The 18,786-nt window shown below is 39.7% G+C and overlaps 2 protein-coding genes across 3 annotated transcripts; one reads left to right on the forward strand and one right to left on the reverse strand.

Annotated features, from left to right (window-relative positions):
• The first annotated feature begins 449 nt into the window (after positions 1–449).
• Positions 450–7,923, forward strand: LOC116191972 (eukaryotic translation initiation factor 5B-like). 2 transcript variants are annotated; one of them, XM_031520346.1, is made up of 14 exons: positions 450–749; positions 837–1,953; positions 2,791–3,864; positions 3,974–4,542; positions 4,894–5,001; positions 5,089–5,189; positions 5,277–5,367; positions 5,455–5,565; positions 5,659–5,724; positions 6,131–6,190; positions 6,282–6,839; positions 6,952–7,071; positions 7,154–7,273; positions 7,388–7,923. In XM_031520346.1, the coding sequence occupies exons 2-14, from the start codon at positions 912–914 to the stop codon at positions 7,451–7,453; spliced, it is 4,086 nt and encodes a 1,361-aa protein (XP_031376206.1). In that variant the 5' UTR covers positions 450–749; positions 837–911; the 3' UTR covers positions 7,454–7,923. The 2 variants fall into 2 exon arrangements, with proteins under 2 accessions (XP_031376206.1, XP_031376205.1); XM_031520345.1 differs by having other exon boundaries at positions 872–1,953.
• A 435-nt stretch (positions 7,924–8,358) lies between these two features.
• Positions 8,359–9,508, reverse strand: LOC116191973 (vacuolar iron transporter homolog 4-like). The gene has a single exon (XM_031520347.1). The coding sequence runs from the start codon at positions 9,384–9,386 to the stop codon at positions 8,718–8,720; it is 669 nt and encodes a 222-aa protein (XP_031376207.1). The 5' UTR covers positions 9,387–9,508; the 3' UTR covers positions 8,359–8,717.
• Between the last annotated feature and the right edge of the window lie 9,278 nt (positions 9,509–18,786).

The raw sequence follows: 18,786 nt of genomic DNA on the forward strand, positions 1-18,786 counted from the left end.
AGTTCTGCTAGTTTTCATATCAAAATGAAGTCATTTTAAATACATAAATTTAATATATAAAGAAAATGTAAATATACGTCAACTATATATATCCATAAATATATCTATATATTGTTTATTATAGGAAAATGATATATTTTTAAAAATTTTCATAATGCATCAAATGGCTACACATATATATCTGCCAATATAAAAATTATACTATATATTTTATTATATCTAGTACAATGTACGATTCTATATTTATTTTTTCACGTATCAATATATAGATTTCATTATATATCAAATATATTTCACCATTTAATATTTACATTTCCATGCGTAACTAAAGCAACGACTGGCTCGAGCCGATAAGGGATGCCGTGGCTCTCCAGGTTTAATTAATTAATTAACCTTATTTTATATATATTTTTTTGTCACACGCGAAAAACCCTAAAATCTCCATCTCTCTCTGTCTCTCTCTCTCTCTCTCTCTCTCTCTCTCTCTCTCTCTCTCTGTGTCCGTGTCTCTGCGTTTCGGTGATAGCGGTGGCGAGATCCTGCGAGAGAGAAGAAGTAACCTTCGGAATAAGAATCACTTCTCTCATTGCCAAACCTCTGTCGTCTTCAGAATCTGATCGGACCCAAGCGCTAATCCACCGTCCGTCCCTCATCGCCATCACAGTATTCTCTCTCTCCGTGTCTGTGTGTGGGCGAGAGAGTGCGGGCAATCGTGCTGGTTTGAGCAGTTTGTATCGGAAAGATAATTGGTTAGTCTATCGAGCTGAATCGAGCTGCGCTGATTAACTTTCTTTGTTATCGTGATCATTTTCGCGACTCAGTTTGATATGATCTAGATTTTGGTTGGCGTTTCTGGATTGCTGATGTGCAGGGACTGTATCTGTCGAATTAACCCGGGTAATCCAGCGTAAATGGGTCGCAAGAAGCCCACAGCCCGGGACGATGACAACCCAGCTCCGGCTGCGAAATCCAAGAAGAAGGCGGTTGTGATAGACGACGATGAGTACTCGGTCGGGACGGAATTATCCGAAGAACGGGAAGTTCCGGAGGAGCCGGTGGTGATTACTGGGAAAAATAAAGGCAAGAAGGGAACCTCAAAGGCTCAGCAGCCCAAAGAGGAGGAAGAAGATGTCGAGATGGCGGTCGAAGAGGACGATGCTCCCCCGCCTGCTGTATTCACAGGGAAAAAGAAGGGGATGTCGAAAAAGGGGGGAGGTGGTAATGCATTTGCAGGTTTTGGATTGCTTGGAGACGAGGGAGAGGATGAGGAGGATGAGGAGGATGAAGAGGAGGCATCGGTGTTGACTGCTGAGAGAGGAGATAGCGAGGAAGAGGAGGCCCCGGCTATTAGTTTTTCTGGAAAGAAGAAGAAGTCCTCAAAGAAAGGAAGTAAGGGTGAGAAAACTTCGTTTACGGCCTCAGGTTTTGGTGCTTTAGATGACGACGATGAGGTGGATGAAGGGGCTGTGGTTGATAGTGATCACGAAAGCAAACCGATTGATGATAATGGCGACGAGCCTGTAATTGCTTTTACAGGGAAGAAAAAGCCCTCGAAGGGCGGAAAGAAAGGTGGGGCTGGTGGTTTTAGTGCTCTGGGTCAGGAGGAGGAGGAGAAGGAGGCGGATGAGGACGAGGAAGTAGATGCAGTAACATTTTCAGGGAAGAAGAAGAAGTCTTCTAAGACCTCCAAGAAGAGCGATGGGCACTCATTTACCGCATCGGGTTTTGGTGCTTTGGGTGAAGAAGATGAGGAGGAGAAGGAGAAGGAAGATGAGGACGAGGAAATCAGCAACATTACCTTTACAGGGAAGAAGAAGAAGAAGTCTTCAAAGGCCTCAAAAAAGAGCGGTGGCAATTCATTTAGTGCTGCTGACTTCGCTGATGAAGGGAGTGTCGAGGATTACTCTGCACTAGAGGCCCCTAGCGCCATTCATGAGACTGTTAAGGATGAAGGTTGTTTATTGTGTTTTTCTTATTTACGGTTAAAGATGTTAGCAATTCTTGGTAGCGAGTTGTTATCTTGTGTACTATGCCAATCGTGCCATGTCTTGTTCAATTTTTTCCTCAGAGATTATGTGGGTGCAATATCATCTTTGTCTTATCAGTAAATTTTAGCTTGGAGATATCTGTTGCGAAGTTTCTGACAATAGTTCCTTGTAAGAAACAATTTGGATAGAATTCTTTATTCCCTTCGAGCAGTGTGCATGCATGTTATAGCATCTTATATACATGCATCTTTAGATACTTTACTAGATATTCTACAATAAACTGGTGGATATTACGTAAAATGTTGCTGTAAGTGAGCACGTCCATAGATAATCTGCTACTTTCCCTTTATTGAACTTTAAGAATTTGAAGATATTCAGTGAGACACTTCATTGTGCATGTTTCTTCTTGGACATCTCTTGACAGGGTCTTTCTTAAGTAGATGGCTGGGGATCTAAGTGTGCTGTTTTGTCAAGTGGTTTTTTTCTCAAAGTAACAGAACAGATAGTACATAGCTCGCCTTTTGGCCAAGGGCAAGTTAGAATTTAACTAACTGATCGCCGGGCTGGACTAAATCCTTTTCCTTGCAAAGTACTGCAACCTTTGGATATAGATAGGCTGGTTTCTGTTCCAAATAATCAAAAGTCTGTGATTTGTTGATATTTCTCTAGTGATCTTTTCCTTGGTGGTGGAGATTCAGTGTGTTGAAATATAAAAATAGAAGCTACTTGTGGTACAGCCTGCTTTTTTTGAAAAATGGAGAGAGAATAAATATCTGAATTCTTCTGCGTGCATTGTTTATAGGTAAGAAGAAGGAAGACGTGGTAGAGACTGCAAAGAACAAGAAGAAGAAAAAGAAGAGTGGGAGGACTGCTCAGGAAGAAGACGACTTAGATAAAATTCTTGCAGAGCTTGGTGGAGGTCCTTCTGTTTCAAAGCCAGTTGAGCCACTTCCCAAGGAGGAGAAAGTTGATCTTCAGCCTGAGCCAGTTACCCAAGCAGAACCAGCGGCTGAGAAAGTAGGTGAAGAAGAACATTTGGAATCTGCTGCTGCAAAGAAGAAGAAAAAGAAGAAAGAAAAGGAAAAGGAGAAGAAGGCGGCTGCTGCAGCAGCTGTTGACGAAAAGCCTGAGGAACCAAAAGCAACTGCAGAACCTAAGAAGAATGAAGCAAAGGGTAAGGCTGCTGACAAGAAGGTTTCTAGGCAGGTCAGAGAGATGCAGGAGGCTCTTGCAAGGCGGAAAGAAGCTGAAGAGAGGAAGAAGAGAGAAGAAGAGGAGAAGCAAAGGAAGGAAGAAGAGGAGCGTAGAAGGCAAGAAGAACTTGAGAGGCAAGCTGAGGAGGCTAGGCGTCGGAAAAAGGAAAAGGAGAAGGAGAAGCTGCTAAAGAAGAAACAGGAAGGCAAGCTCTTAACTGCTAAACAGAAGGAAGAAGCTCGCCGGCTAGCTGCTATGAGGGAGCAGATACTAGCCAATGCAAATTTGCCATCTGCTGGTGATACTGGCAGTGCGCAAGCAAAAAGGCCCATTTACCAGACCAAGAAATCCAAACAAGCTCGCCAGCAGGCTAACGGTGCTGCCCCTGTTAAGGAGGTTGAGAGCGATGAACCTAGGGATATCCAGCAAGAAACTGTTAGTGAAGCTGATTCAATGGAGCCAGAAAAAATTGAGGAAGTGGAACTGGTAAACGCAGAAGAAAAGTCGGAAGTTGGTGATGCTGAAGAAGAGAATGGGATGGCGGAAGATGAGGACGAGGATGAGTGGGATGCAAAGAGTTGGGATGATGTCAATATTTCGGTCAAAAGCTCATTCGCTGAAGAGGAGGCAGACTCTGAGCCTGAAAAGGTGGCCAAAAAGGAGAGAAAGGGTGCAGTTGCAGGTGAGAATTGTCGATATGTCGCTAAAGAGCAGTGATGGTTCCTTATTATTTATTTATTTTTAATTCTTCACCTTATTGGTGCTAATTCTGTTTGTTTTGCATTTCATAGTTCCTCCTGCTGCTACAAAGTTGAGCAGTGCTCCCAAGAAAGTCGTTCCTTCTGAACATGTGAAATCTGAGGAGGTTAAGAAAACCCAGCCTGAGGCTGAAGTTGGAGAGCGGAATAAGACAAAAGGGACTGCCCCAGCAAAAGCTGGCCCTGGTCCCTCTCCAACTCCTAAACCTAGCGGAGAGAAGCTTCGTTCTCCAATTTGCTGTATTATGGGGCACGTTGACACTGGGAAGACCAAACTTTTGGACTGCATTCGGGGCACAAATGTACAGGAAGGTGAAGCTGGGGGTATTACACAACAAATAGGTGCCACATACTTCCCTGCTGAGAACATAAGGGAGAGGACCAAGGAACTTAAAGCTGATGCAACACTCAAGGTCCCCGGACTGCTTGTTATTGACACACCTGGGCACGAATCATTCACGAACTTACGTTCACGAGGTTCAGGTTTATGTGACATTGCTATTCTGGTGGTTGACATCATGCATGGCTTGGAGCCACAGACCATAGAGTCGTTGAATCTATTAAAAATGAGGAACACAGAGTTCATAGTCGCGTTGAATAAGGTCAGTTTTAATGTATTGTACTGCCTGTTGCTACATTTAGTGTGTGATAGGTCCCGGCCCTGGGCGCTTTGATTGATTTCCTTGTAAAGTTCAGACAGCAAGAGATTGACTGTTGCACTTTAGAAGATGAGCGTTTAGTGTTTCTTTGAAATGGTAAAGGCAATAATTCATTAACTGAAAGGGGTGCCAAGGAAATGTCTGCACAAGAACAAGTTCGGAATAGCGAACCAAGATGTACTAAAGAAGTGCGTCTTGGACTAAAGGAGAAAAATGCAATTTCTTGTGAAAATGTTTTTAATTACTGTTCCTCTGCTGATTTGGCTTGTGCAATATTTTTCCTCTGTTATGCAGGTTGACAGGCTTTATGGGTGGAAAACATGCAATAATGCACCTATTGTTAAGGCTATGAAGCAACAAACGAAAGACGTGCAAAACGAGTTTAATATGAGACTCATACAGGTTTCTAACTGTTCACTCATATCAGTTGTCACTGTACTCCTGTTTAGTAATTTTCCATTTTTTAATTGAAATTCTTTCTGTTTGTAGATTATAACTCAATTTAAGGAGCAGGGTCTAAATACCGAGCTATATTACAAAAACAAAGAAATGGGAGAAACGTTTAGTATTGTGCCTACAAGTGCAATCAGGTACATTTTTCTTCTCCGGAACTTTGTTCTGTAGCACCTGTGAAATTCTAACCACAAATAAATATCCAATTATTTTCTTGGTCTCAGTGGGGAAGGCATACCGGACTTGTTACTTTTACTGGTACAATGGTCTCAGAAGACCATGGTTGAAAAACTAACATATATTGACGAAATTCAGGTACATTTTGTTCCTTCCCCCTTCCCCAATGAAGTTGTTCAAGAATTCATGGATCTAAGTACTGATTTTGTTTCTTATTTATGGCAGTGCACAGTACTGGAGGTCAAGGTGGTTGAAGGCCATGGGACAACTATCGATGTCGTGTTAGTTAATGGGGTACTTCATGAAGGAGATCAGATCGTTGTCTGTGGTTTGCAGGTCTTGCATCTTAAAAGTCAAATTTTACCTTAAACACAGTTAGTTATTAATTTCCAATCTCTCACTTGCTGCTGTTTGCAACTTTGTATGCAGGGGCCTATTGTCACCACCATTCGAGCTCTATTGACGCCCCATCCTATGAAGGAACTCCGAGTGAAGGTGACATCCTCCTATTCCTTTTCATGCTTCCTCTCTCTTACCTTCTAGCTCTGTCGCAAGCTTACTACATTTTTGAAGGAAAACAAGAAAATTTGAGACTGGCAGTTTTACAGGATAAGTGAAGTATTCCCCTGCTTTCTATGTTAAGAAAGATTCTTGGACAGTTGATCTCCCTCCATGCCTAATTAACATTGGCCATAACTAGCTAGCAAGTGTTATTATTTAATTATTGTACAACTGATTAAGGGCGTGGAGCTTTTGGCCCAAAAAAGAAAAATATTAAGTGCATTGATGTTACTAGATAGAACTTTGCTTTACATAATTTTTTCTTCTTGTTTCTCAATATTGTTAAACCTATAGCAGTTATTTCCATGCTTTGGTGATTCCATGGCTTGTCCAATCTCAGGGAACATATTTGCACCACAAAGAAATTAAGGCCGCTCAGGGTATAAAGATCTCTGCACAGGTTTGGTTACATTGACTCTGTAGCTTTTGACTTTTGCAATTTATCCCTAATTACCTTTGCATGTACTAATTCCCCGTACTTTTTATTCCAGGGACTGGAGCATGCCATTGCTGGCACTGGTCTATACGTGGTGGGTCCTGATGATGATATTGAGGACGTCAAGGAAGCTGCAATGGAAGATATGAAGTCCGTAATGAGCCGAATTGACAAGACCGGTGAGGGAGTTTGTGTACAGGCATCTACACTCGGCTCATTAGAGGCATTGCTAGAGTTCTTGAAGTCCCCAGCAGTAAGCATTCCAGTTAGCGGTATAAGCATCGGGCCTGTGCACAAAAAGGATGTGATGAGAGCCTCTGTGATGCTTGAGAAGAAAAAGGAATTTGCCACCATCTTAGCCTTTGACGTGAAAGTGACCCCTGAAGCTCGGGAGCTTTCAGAAGAATTGGGCGTTAAGATCTTCATGGCGGATATTATCTATCATCTATTTGATCAGTTCAAGGCTTATATAGACAACATCAAGGAAGAAAAGAAGAAGGAAGCAGCAGATGAGGCAGTCTTCCCTTGTGTGCTCAAGATTATACCCAACTGTGTTTTCAACAAGAAGGACCCAATAGTGTTGGGTGTTGATGTCCTCGAAGGGATCGCTAAGGTAGTTACTTGTTTATCATTGTATCTTGCGTGGTTAAGAGGATTGGTTTCACTTGATAATTTCGTTGGGGCTTTGCCAGATAAAAATTTCTCATTACCTGCTTTTGTGACAGGTGGGGACTCCGATATGTATTCCTCAGAGGGAGTTTATTGATATTGGCCGTATTGCATCAATTGAGAATAATAAAAAACCAGTTGATACTGCCAAGAAAGGCCAAAAGGTGGCAATTAAGGTAATTCGGTGTTCCTCCATTGCTTTCCATAAGACTTTTCTGGTCTTTTTGAAGCAAATTAAATATCTGATTCTCTTATCAGATTGTTGGTAGCAACCCTGAAGAGCAGCAGAAGATGTATGGGAGGCACTTTGACTTGGAGGATGAGCTAGTGAGTCATATCTCGAGGAGGTCGATCGATATTCTCAAAACGAATTACCGGGTGAGTTTCCTGATTTATGATAGCCTGCCATGGCTTTTCATTACTTGTAAAAATGTTGTCGGTGCTGAACATCTCGGATCAGTGATGCTTATGAAATGACATGTACATTTGCAGGATGATCTTTCCATTGAGGAGTGGAAACTCGTCGTGAAGTTGAAGAGCCTATTCAAAATACAGTAAGATGGTTACGTCCCCATGCTTAAATTTCCTGATCCGGATCCTCCCAGACTCTCCAGGGGTTGCTGCTTGGGTGAAGGATTCTTCTAGCAGCCGCCGGGATCAACGATGAGAAGGAAGAACTAGGATCTCCTCAGCAGTAAATTGCCCGATTTCGTGAGGAAGACCTGACCCATAGGTCGGGGGTTCTTTGACGATGTTTTTGCTCTATCAAATATGTAATATGAGGTTGAGATACGAGGTTCGTGTGTCGATGCCGAACTTTTCGGATGAAGAGAGATGGAAATAAATTTGGTATTTCTGTCGGCAGACGCTAAAAATTATTTCTGGCACGTCAAGTTCTGTACTTAAATTTCCTTTTTCTCTGAGTTGAGGCTTCAATGGTTTCATCAATTTTGAGATTTTGTTTTTGTTGGATCAAATTAAAGGCCGTCTTTACTGTTGGTCGGAACATTATACACAATTTCTAGATACTCTTCAATGTCAGAGCCGCTGGTAATACATTTGTGCTCTGTCTCTCCAATTCTTAATGGACACCTAAAGAGCTTGTGGCCATTGAAGCAACTGAGTCTCAAGCCCGCTTGGTACAAACTTGGGAAACGCCAGTGGACTGTTTCCAACGGCGCATGGCGATGCCGATATGGCTAGCTCAAGAGGATCCATTTCCCACTTGGGAAGGTCTTTCCCTTGGGCGGTAACGGGGTGTTCCGACCGTCATACTCAAAACTACGAATCCATCTCCCGGCCAAGTCGGAGGCAAGCCATTCAATCTCGATCTACAGGATTCGCGTGGATCAATCCCGAAGACTTGGCTCAAGAAAATTTAAATGGTCTCATATTCAGAGATGGAAAGTCTGTTAGGTCCATAATGTAAACAATGGGCCCATTGAGCCTCAAGAAATCCCGTAGGTAGTCCAATATTGTTCTTTAATATAATAATTCACAAGCACATTATCAAGGAAAAGAAATAAAATGGTAATTCTACCTATTTAATAATAATAATCCTCATAAAATTACCACCACCCCCACCTTACTAGTACTCGTATCCTAATGGACGTTATACCGTCTCTTAGTACACTAGACGAAAGCAAAAGGGATGAGATACATAATTTCGTACATTTAAACAGAAAAAGATTTACGTAAAACTTAATTAACCTTCCATGTGATATATTTAATCGACATTGTAAACTTGGATCAGGGTAACCGAATCTCAATTTTTGAAGCTTGACGTCTTAGATCACATCCAATTAATTCGTTCAGTTTCGGTTTAGAGTGCGCGGGAGCCGATCAATTTAGTCAGCCCGAATGTGACCGCCATTGCAAGCCAACCGCCTAGCAAGACCCTAAGGCAAGACCGGACGGTGGGTGCCTTCCCTAGCACTGCCCCTAACCAGCCGAACACCACTAGAGCGACAGTCACACACGCGATCACCACTCCGAGCCTGACCTTGTACTCCTTTATGAATGATGCCCCTAGGAGGGGCACCATTGCACCGATCGAGAACGCTAGGGCAGAGGCAGAAGCTGCCTGCAACGGGTTCGGCAGCTTCTCCTCCTCCCCGTCTTCTGTCCCAGCCACCTGGGCTCGGTCTAGCTCCCCGTTTCGGCTGTTGTTCCTCTTCATTTGGGCCAGCTCTATGTCCAGCTGAGAGTACACCGAAACGAACTCTCCTATGGCCATGCTGCAGGCTCCTGCCACGAGGCCCGCGAAGCCCGTCAATATCATGGCCTTGATATCAGTCTTGATGGCTCCAACGCCCATCATAAGGGAAGCAGTGGATACCAGTCCGTCATTGGCGCCAAGAACAGCTGCTCGGAGCCATTGGGACCGCTTCGAGTAGTCGAAGTCGTCCTCCTTTATTTTTTCGATGTCTAGGGTATGATTGGTGCCCAATATCGTGGATCCATTGAGAGTAGGAGTTTGGTTAGAAGCCATTGGGAAGGAAAGATATGGATTCAAATGAGCAATGAATTAGTGAGTATGTACGTCCTCAAGTGAAGGAAAGAATAGGAGAAGGAAATATTTAGATAGAGAAGTGTGTGTGGAGGGCACACGCCCCGACGAAGGGGTATTTATGGAGGGAGAATGATAGTGCATTGGTGGAGGGAGTGGCCTACTCACAACCCTGACATAATTATATGAGTCCTTATGTTGCCTAAATTTTTTTGATATATAACTTGAAATTCAATAGAGTCCAATTAATTCAATTTCAGTAAAATAGACTCATTAAAAGGTGAAACTCTAACAATTAAGAATTTTCTCCTTTTACAGGATTCGAACTTGAATCCTCATGAGAATAATGTCGAACCACTTGAACCAACCCTTATTTATATAACCTTTTTTTTATATTATATCATATTATATATATATATATATATATATACATATACACAAGAAAGAGGGTGAGTTGTCTATGCCCTCACTTATTAATTGAGATAATCAAAATTCAATTTTTGTTATGGATATATGACCCGTATTTTTTCATTAGTTATTAGAATTTCTATTTTATTTTGTTAGACCCATTAGCCTGAATCATATAATTGAAATTATTATATATACACTTAACATACTCAATTGATATAACGTGTAAGTGAAGGAAAATTTTAGAAATATTCTCACATGATAAAAATTGAAATTACTTGTATTAAAGTGAATATGAATTAGTGCTTAGTCATGTGTTTCCACTGAGTCAACAAAGTAATCGACTGATAAAGTTCTTATAATGCCATGAAGCTTTGCCTAATTTATATACTCTAACCCTTTTCTTACACATAGTATTCGTTGATGTAAGAATATTACAAGCTAAAATTTCGATTGTTCCAGTCATCTGCGGTGGATTCCACCATTGAACTACTCGATCACACGATTGAGAAACCATATGCACATCGTGACCAAGTTATCACAACAATTGTAGCTAAACTAACCAATATCTTTGCATGGGATATATCGATGCCTTTAAACATTTTTGCAGATGCAGTGATGATCATCATCTGTTGATCTTCTTCTTAATGTTAATTAATGTGTGTGCGATTCGCAAATTAATAATGAGATTGTGATTTCACTTCTGGGAGAACAAGTGAGCGGGAAATGAGTTAATTAGTGTTTTGTCTTCGTGATATGTTTATGCTTTTTTGGATAGTTATCCTGAAAAAGAAACCCTACACCAGTAGATAAAACCCTAATTAGGGCTTGTTGGGGTGCGACTACTTAAGATACTCATGATTTCAATATATATGATGAGATTTTATAGTCCTACCGTATTGTGGTAAACAAGAATTGCGAAACACACGGTCGCAACATCATCCTGATCCGAATTAATTACAAATCGAGACATCTTCAAGAGCAAAATAGTTGAATATGTACGATAGGGTTTGATCGGTGCAAGCTCATATACCGAATCCAGAGAAGGGTTTCAATATTGATAGGTGAATCCACATATAGAACTCCATACATATTAACGCGGAAATATTCAAGAAACCAAGCCCGGCCGAGCATCACCTGAATGTAGGCAAGCGGTTTATAACCGACCAGCTCTCAAACCGTATACGTAATTAATTTGTGGACACGATATATTTATCGATTCAAGTCAGCTTGTATAAGCTCTCGGAACGACAAACAACAACTGACAACGGGATTAATCAACTATTGTTGGCTCATGGAATGTAAGGGACCATAGTAATGAACACCTTCTCAAAAGGAGATGCATTGTATATATATCATCCTCGTAGTCCATATTAGTTAATGTCGATCATCGATCGTTTTTCTTTCTTTTAGCCACTAAGATCGATCATCGATCGTTCGAGGGATATCTATGGGGGTGGTCCACATCATCATGTAATTAGGACAAGTGAGGGGAGTCCCATTGGAAATTGCCCCCATTATTATCCTTTTTTTCCCCCTTTCTCCTTTTTCTGCATATAAAATAATTCCATATATGGATTTCTGATGAGGAGGGCACTCGATGGAACAGATTAGAGCAGCCATCGTCATTATCAATGGCGACAACCATGGTGGCAAAAGCATTGATTTTAAATAAACGTTAGTAAATTCGAGAGGAGTGTGCTTCCCACACGAAATTGCGTGTCTGATCATTTGCATTTCTTCAATTAATGATCAGTGCTTAATCTCCAAGATTCTTTAGATTTCTCCACTCGACTAGGTATCATTTTTATATGTGATACAATCGGCCTTTTCCTCTTTAAAATACCTCGCGAATTAATTAACCACGAAAATGTGGCTCAATAGCAAATTAAGCTTTAGTGATAGGACTTTACTTGCAGCGTAGCGAAATCCTTGAAAAATATTTTGTGATTAGAATCAAGCCGACTTCCGGACGATATATATTTTTAAAACAATAGAGTAAGAATATCTAGTTTTTCACCGAAAAATATAACTCATAAGTTAGTGAAACTTGAAAGATACCATTGATTTATGCTCTATTCCTTATCCTTTTTTTTAACAGTATGGGGGCCACTGATCGGCTTATTGCTTCTTGATTCATTTGCCCGATCACCTTGAGAGTCAACAAGGAAACAGCATACGCCACGATCGGAATCCCATTTGCGTATCGTATAGGCCCATAATATGAGTATGCTTTTTCGTTGGCCGACGGTCTCATGAGTTACTTCAGACTCAGCAAAGTGCTCGAGGAAGAGAAAGGATGAGATGGGCCAAAGGGCAGTAAGCTTTGAGGATGTGTCGTGGACGTACGCTATCCTTCACAGTGAAGGTGGGACTCACTTCAAAGCAGCGCGCGACACCAGCCGTATTCATAAGAGGAAAGACCACTACATCGAAAACATGGTTAAATTTAGGTAGCTTTGGTTGCATCGACGATCCTTGGTCGGGCTCGAAGCTTGATGACTACAATTTGTCTGAAAAAAAGGAAGAACAGCACAGTGAAAAACGAATCATGTGCCAATGATTTTCCTATTTGCTTCCCAAACGAAGGACAGTGAAATACTGAGTGAGTCATGGCCATCGACCGCCTTGGATAGAATGCCAAGTGCAAAAAATAAAATGCACATTGATGAGGTGCCCTTTTCTATTTACTTTATGTTGTACGGGGAGACATTTTCATTTGGTGCTGATGTGTACGTTTTAAATCTTGAAGGGCCCCTAAGTTTTAGCTCACGTTTGGTTCGCTGAAATGGAATTGATACAGAATAGAATAGACATGGATTAGTCTAAACATGGAAGGGAATATAAATTCTGATGAAATTTTATTTGTTTGGTTGGAGGAAATAATAAAACTGATAATTATAATTTTGAAGTTTGGTTGGCTGGAATGAGAAATAAAAAGAACATAAATATGATGAAAAGACAGAAATGCCCTTCATGTCAATGTCAGATCAGAGCTACAACTCTCGTGGCCACTTCTCCTGGCTGATGAAGTCCTGTTTCCCCGACCCCAACGACAAGCATCTCCCCGGCCCCCCATGTCCCCCTCCACCGCCGCCACCGCCACCGCCACCGCCACCGCCACGGCCACGTCGTGCTCAGCTCATCGATTGCCTCTACCAGCTGCTTCGACTCACATCCCGACGATCTCCTCCTCGAGTGCCTCTCCCGGGTGCCCCCACCCACCCTCCCTGCCTTCCGTCTCCCTCGTTTGTCGCCGCTGGTCCCGGCTCGTCGAGCCCCCTGCCTTCTCCGGCCACCGCCGAATCCGCGGACTCCTCCGCCCCACCACCTTCGCGCTTGCGTCCTCCGCCGACTCCTCCTACATCCTCGCCGCTTCCCTTGGCTTCTTCGACTCTAATCTGCGTGGAGGGTTTCCCTATTCCTCGCAAGTGACTCCGTCTTGCTGGCGAACCTCTACGGCTTGCCGCTTCTTCGATCTGGAAGCTTCAGTCTTCGATCTAGGATTCCTGAAGCAGAGTGGCATCATTTTGTAATATGTGATTAAAATGGAGGGTATTTTTGCCATTTCACACATATTCCGAATGAGATGCAAAATGGAGAATAGCCATGACTGATCTCCATGAGATGAATGCCAATGCCTGTTCTATTCATGATGGGAGGTCCGATCCGAAATGGCAATTCCGGATCGGTGGGTTCCCAAACGCCGGAATATGTATTCCGCACGGAATACATGAGGAAGGGAATATTAAATTCCCTGAACCAAACATGCCCATATGTCCTTTTTTTTCCTTTTAAATTTGCTTACACAACGCGTCAAAGTTGCTTTCTATGGGTGGATTAATGGTTAACCTCCAATGTGGGCAATGGGCATTAGGGATGCATTCATGTGATTGTTCTTATCCTCTCGGAAAATATATATAAATTATTCCATTCTTTTCTTCTTCTTTTTTGGCCACGGTAAAATTATTTTCTTAACTTTATACATAAAAATTGCTAAAGAATAATGCCTTTTCATCTGGAAAATAGTTGTTTTTATTAACTTCGAATAACTTATAAAATAATCTCTTTCTCTTTTTTTTTCTCTGCAAAAATAATCACTTAAAATAATTCCAACTCGATAACTTGGGATTGTCCGAAATGACCAATGATGTTACACGTTGATTAAAGTTCACGTTGTTTTGTAATTCAAAATAGGAAAATGATTTGGACCACACACAGTACCAAGATTTATTTTGGTGAGAACATTGACCAAGTTGAAATTGTTAATTGCTCCCTAATCATCAGATATTAAGAGATTTTTTTTTTGAGGGCGTTGTGAAAATACAAATATATATATATATATATATATATATATATATATATTCTAACTCACAAGGATCGTGCAATCAAGACAATTTGAACGCAATTAACAAATACCACGCCATAATATCGGCATATGAGATTTGTAACTTTCCACGTGACATAACGAAAACTTTTCTTCTTCTTATACTCTATGTCAAATCAAGCTGCCTTGTAGTGGTGAATAGGATAATAATCTCCAGAGGTTATTAAAGACAAGTGAATGTGTCCGAAGAAATTAACTCCAACAAAATTGCTAAAATATAATGCCGATTGCATCTTAAAATTTGTCTTTTTGATCAACTAAAATAACACTGACATAACTACCCAAAAATAAAAAAATACCACTGACATAAAAAAAATAATTTAGATAGAAAAATCGATTTTATTCCCACTTGACACTTTGGGATTGACAGGTAATTAAGATTAGTGGTGTTACAATACATACTACTCAAAGTTCGGGGGCTTTTGTAGTTAAAAATTCTTTTCGTGCCCGCAGTCATTTTTCTTCTCAAAAAGTACGTGACCAAGATTTTATTTTCCTAATTTTGGTGAAAGTATATATTCTCGGTGTAAACTTTGGTATCCGAAAATTCAATTGAGACCCGATGAATATAGTCGAATTGGATCGGCCCACTAAGGGATAAAGTTCTCATACCGTAGATTTTATTCGTTCACGAGGCTTGAAATCGATACTTTGCTTAAAGGAAATAGACGTCGAATCGCTTAAACTAACTCACTTAGGTTGAAATTATATATTTTGACCAATTTGAAAGTGTTACTCAGTAATAAGAAAGTGTGAGAAAGTCTCGAGTGATTCCACGTTAGCATAAACAAATGCGGCCAGTAAAATCAATATGTTTATTACGATTAGCAAATACATCATGCCACATTATACCTCCTTTACTTATAAAAGTGTAATCACATTGTCATTCTCATAGGAGATAACGATATATGATTACTTAAGAATTTGTAGTTTATGGGAGTTCGATTTAGAAAAAGGCAACTTTCACCGAAGTTAATCAAACTACACGGTTTTCTAATTACTAAAGATCTATTAATGGGATACTAATTTCTCTTTTAAAATTTTTTGGAGAAAATTTAGTATGCATGTCGTGTGTTCATCTTGGAACCGAATGAAATGACGCTGTGGCAATGTGATTTCCTTCCTAACATGACTACTTCTTTAGCTACTTAAAGAGCCCTCATCTCATTAGAAGGAAATGTCTCAATATCTACCTATCTTTTCTTGAATTATCAAAAGACAACAGGGTCGGTAACTTGCGAAAGCATTTCGGTTTCCTTAGGGTTCTGGATTTCTGAACTGCGAAATGAAGAACCCTATCCCCTTCAGCCCGCCCTACTTAAATTTTTTTTTCCTTGGAACTGGACCTAGGTCTAACAAAATGGTGATTCCACTATGATCGTGACAGTGAACACTCCGAATTCCAAGCATAAATTCTAGATAGTACACGATATTAATCATTAGCACCATGTTTCTGATTTAGAAGGTAATAATGATAACAAGGTTTGTCAAAAAATTCAAACTGCACGTGGATTTTCATATAAATAAATGAATGAATGAATGAAACTACGCTGCTTGTGGATAACTATATATATATATATATATATTAGAAGGATGCACATGCATCGTAAAGCAGAAGAAATTGATCAATAAGAAGATCCCCCAACGTCCGGTAGGTCGAGCTAGCTATAACTCAGCAATGTATACAAATAAAAAGATCGGTCCGATCTCACCAATACATGCTTTATTTTCATAATTAACCCGACTTCTAGGATGTCCGGTGGGTGACGCAAGAACGAGGTGACGGTTTTTGGCAGAAAAATGGACTTTTTTACACCAACACAACGTACATTGCCTCCGAGCCATATATGCTGCTTGAATTTGTAATGCCAACTGGTGGATTGGATCGAAGGCAGACCATTCTCAGTCTCTTGCTATTTCATGGGTTATAAATATCCACGTTGGATTCACGAGTTCACCATTCAACCGCCCTTAAAGTTCACAACAGGTGTCGCTGTGATATACATGGATGAGAGATACCATTGCTCTTTTCAGATTTCTAATTAACAATGAAATGTGATGTTATTGACAAATTATATTTCTCGTGAACATACTTTATGTGCTATATAAAGGGTTCGAGGAATATCTCATGACCAGTATTAACTCAATTACAGATGTCCAAACAGAAAATAAATCTTAACTCCTAGATTGAGAACACATTTGTGTTCCGGGGGAAAAAAAAAAAACTTATGTTTTTCTTCTTTGCACAAAAGGGAAATGTCTGTCAGTGTCAATCAAATATTATATTTGGATTAGCCCAGCCCCACCACAATCCCCATCTCCAATAATTTCATTTCATTTCCGATTCATCGTCTCCCTTTTCCATTTTTGATACAACAACAATGGCAAAATCCTCGGAAAAGAAAGTTACACATGTATTTCGTGTTACGGCCAAGAAAAGTCACCGTGACAATCTAATAGGATTTAGTACGATAAATAGATAAGTTTAATGACAATTTTTATAATTACTAAAAAATAAACATTTAAAATAATTTTAAAAGTAAGTATTTTTTTAAAATTAATTATTTTAATTAAAGTTAATGAAAATAATGATTATTAATAAAACTAATTATTTTAATAAAAAATAAATTTATTAATAATGAATTAAAAATATTATTTTTATTAATTGTAATTATTAGAAATTACTATTTTAATAAATTAATAAGTATAATTATTTAAAAAATTAATAAAAAAAATTTCTTAACAAAAACATATTCTCTTATTATTTTAAATATAATGAAAAAAAATGTAACGAAACTAAAATTAACCCTGCTTAAAATAACCTTACATAAAACATATTTTATGCCATAAGAATAAATAACCTGGCTTAAAAAACCTCCACAAAAAATATACTTTACGCCATAATGAAAAATAACCATCTTATCCATAATCTCCACAAAAACATATGTTCCACCAAAATGAAAATTAACCCTACTTAGAACAACCTCCACAAAAACATATGTTACACCAAAATGATAAATACTCTGCTTAAAACAGATTTTCAATAATGCAACGACACTAAATTTAACCATAGAATCTTATATACAAACTCGTAACCATGTTTACACCATAACTAATGTTCTACATAATAATTACAATTAATGGTAAAGGGCTATAAGTGTAGAACAATTTAATCATTTCTGCATATTTATATACATTTCAAAAGGTATAATAGCTATCCTAATCATACTTCCGGCAACACCACCAGCCTAGTACATCGCAATGCTCCATACTTTGAAGTAAGGGAACCAACCTATCTGTTCCCACATGAGGCTTTCCCTCAACCAAAATACTTTTCGGAGCCCCAAAATGAACTAAGGTATTCATAACCTGAGATGAAACAACTTTCAATCAAGAATTGCAGAAAGTACAAAATTATATAACTGACTTGAAAATTCTTACCAACCAAACAACAAGATCCATGCGATCATTTAGGTTCGAATGCATTAAAATGAAAAGGAGGAAGAACATTCAAAAATAGAAGAAGAAAAATTTACCACTAATACACTCTCGCTGTTTCTTCCAATTCTAGTTACTAGCTTTCCATCACTCCAAGTACCTGCACCACCCTGCCATGTATAAGTCCTTAAAATTATGATTTAAATCAACAAGCAGAGCAATGATCAGGATGTAGTAGAAAACGAAGAATTAAGGCTGAAAAATCCTATTATACAATACCAAAAAAAAATGAAAATGAAATTAGCGTTTCATGCATCAGGATTCACGTATTATTACCAAAATTCCATGAGCTAAACATTTCAGATGAACCGGAACCGGAGGGGGGTTCGAGTATGTGTGCTGGGTTTGCTCTGCTTCAGGGTCGTTCTAGGAGAGTAGTGGATGGCATCTTTATGGTAATAAGTCAAAAAAGTTGAGGGCATTTTCGGATTTTCACGAGTTTTTCTGGATGCAGTATAGCTATCCTGCTCTACGTTCAACGGAGGCACACCTATTCCTTACGAAGACCTGAAAACTATTCCGACCCAGCATAACTATTTCATATTCCCATGTTCCCAAACGTCGGAATGAATATTCCGTGCAAAATACGTAAGGAATGGAATATGATTTGCCACGAACCAAACATGCCCTTAGTGTCTGCATGTTGGAGCATATTTCGGTGGAAGCCCTTTGAATGTGGGCAATTTTGGCTATTCACAACCAGCCAAATTGTCTTTTCTTATCCTCCACGAGCCAATCCAAAGTGCTATTTCTTTTGGGTGTAGCTATAAAGCTTTTGTTGGAGATGGAGGAGATGCCGTTTCAACAAGTAACCTTCGACGAGATACAATGGATCGAAGTTATGGGTAATTTGAGTCTGAACCGGTGTTATTCGCATCGTGAGTAGATCTTTATAAAGAACAAAAATGATGTGCAAAAATCACGATGAATTATGAAATCAAAAGCATTAAAGCTTCGGAAAGGTGTACTGAATCCTGTACTGTATGTCCACCCCGACTTACCTGCTGTGTACCTTAGATTGGACCACATAAGTCCTTATCGGATTTAAAGCATTCAATTCAACGCTCACATGAAAGTTCGGCTTTGGAT

This window comes from Punica granatum, unplaced genomic scaffold (genome assembly GCF_007655135.1).
Source record: "Punica granatum isolate Tunisia-2019 unplaced genomic scaffold, ASM765513v2 Contig00639, whole genome shotgun sequence".
Classification (NCBI taxonomy): Eukaryota; Viridiplantae; Streptophyta; class Magnoliopsida; order Myrtales; family Lythraceae; genus Punica; species Punica granatum.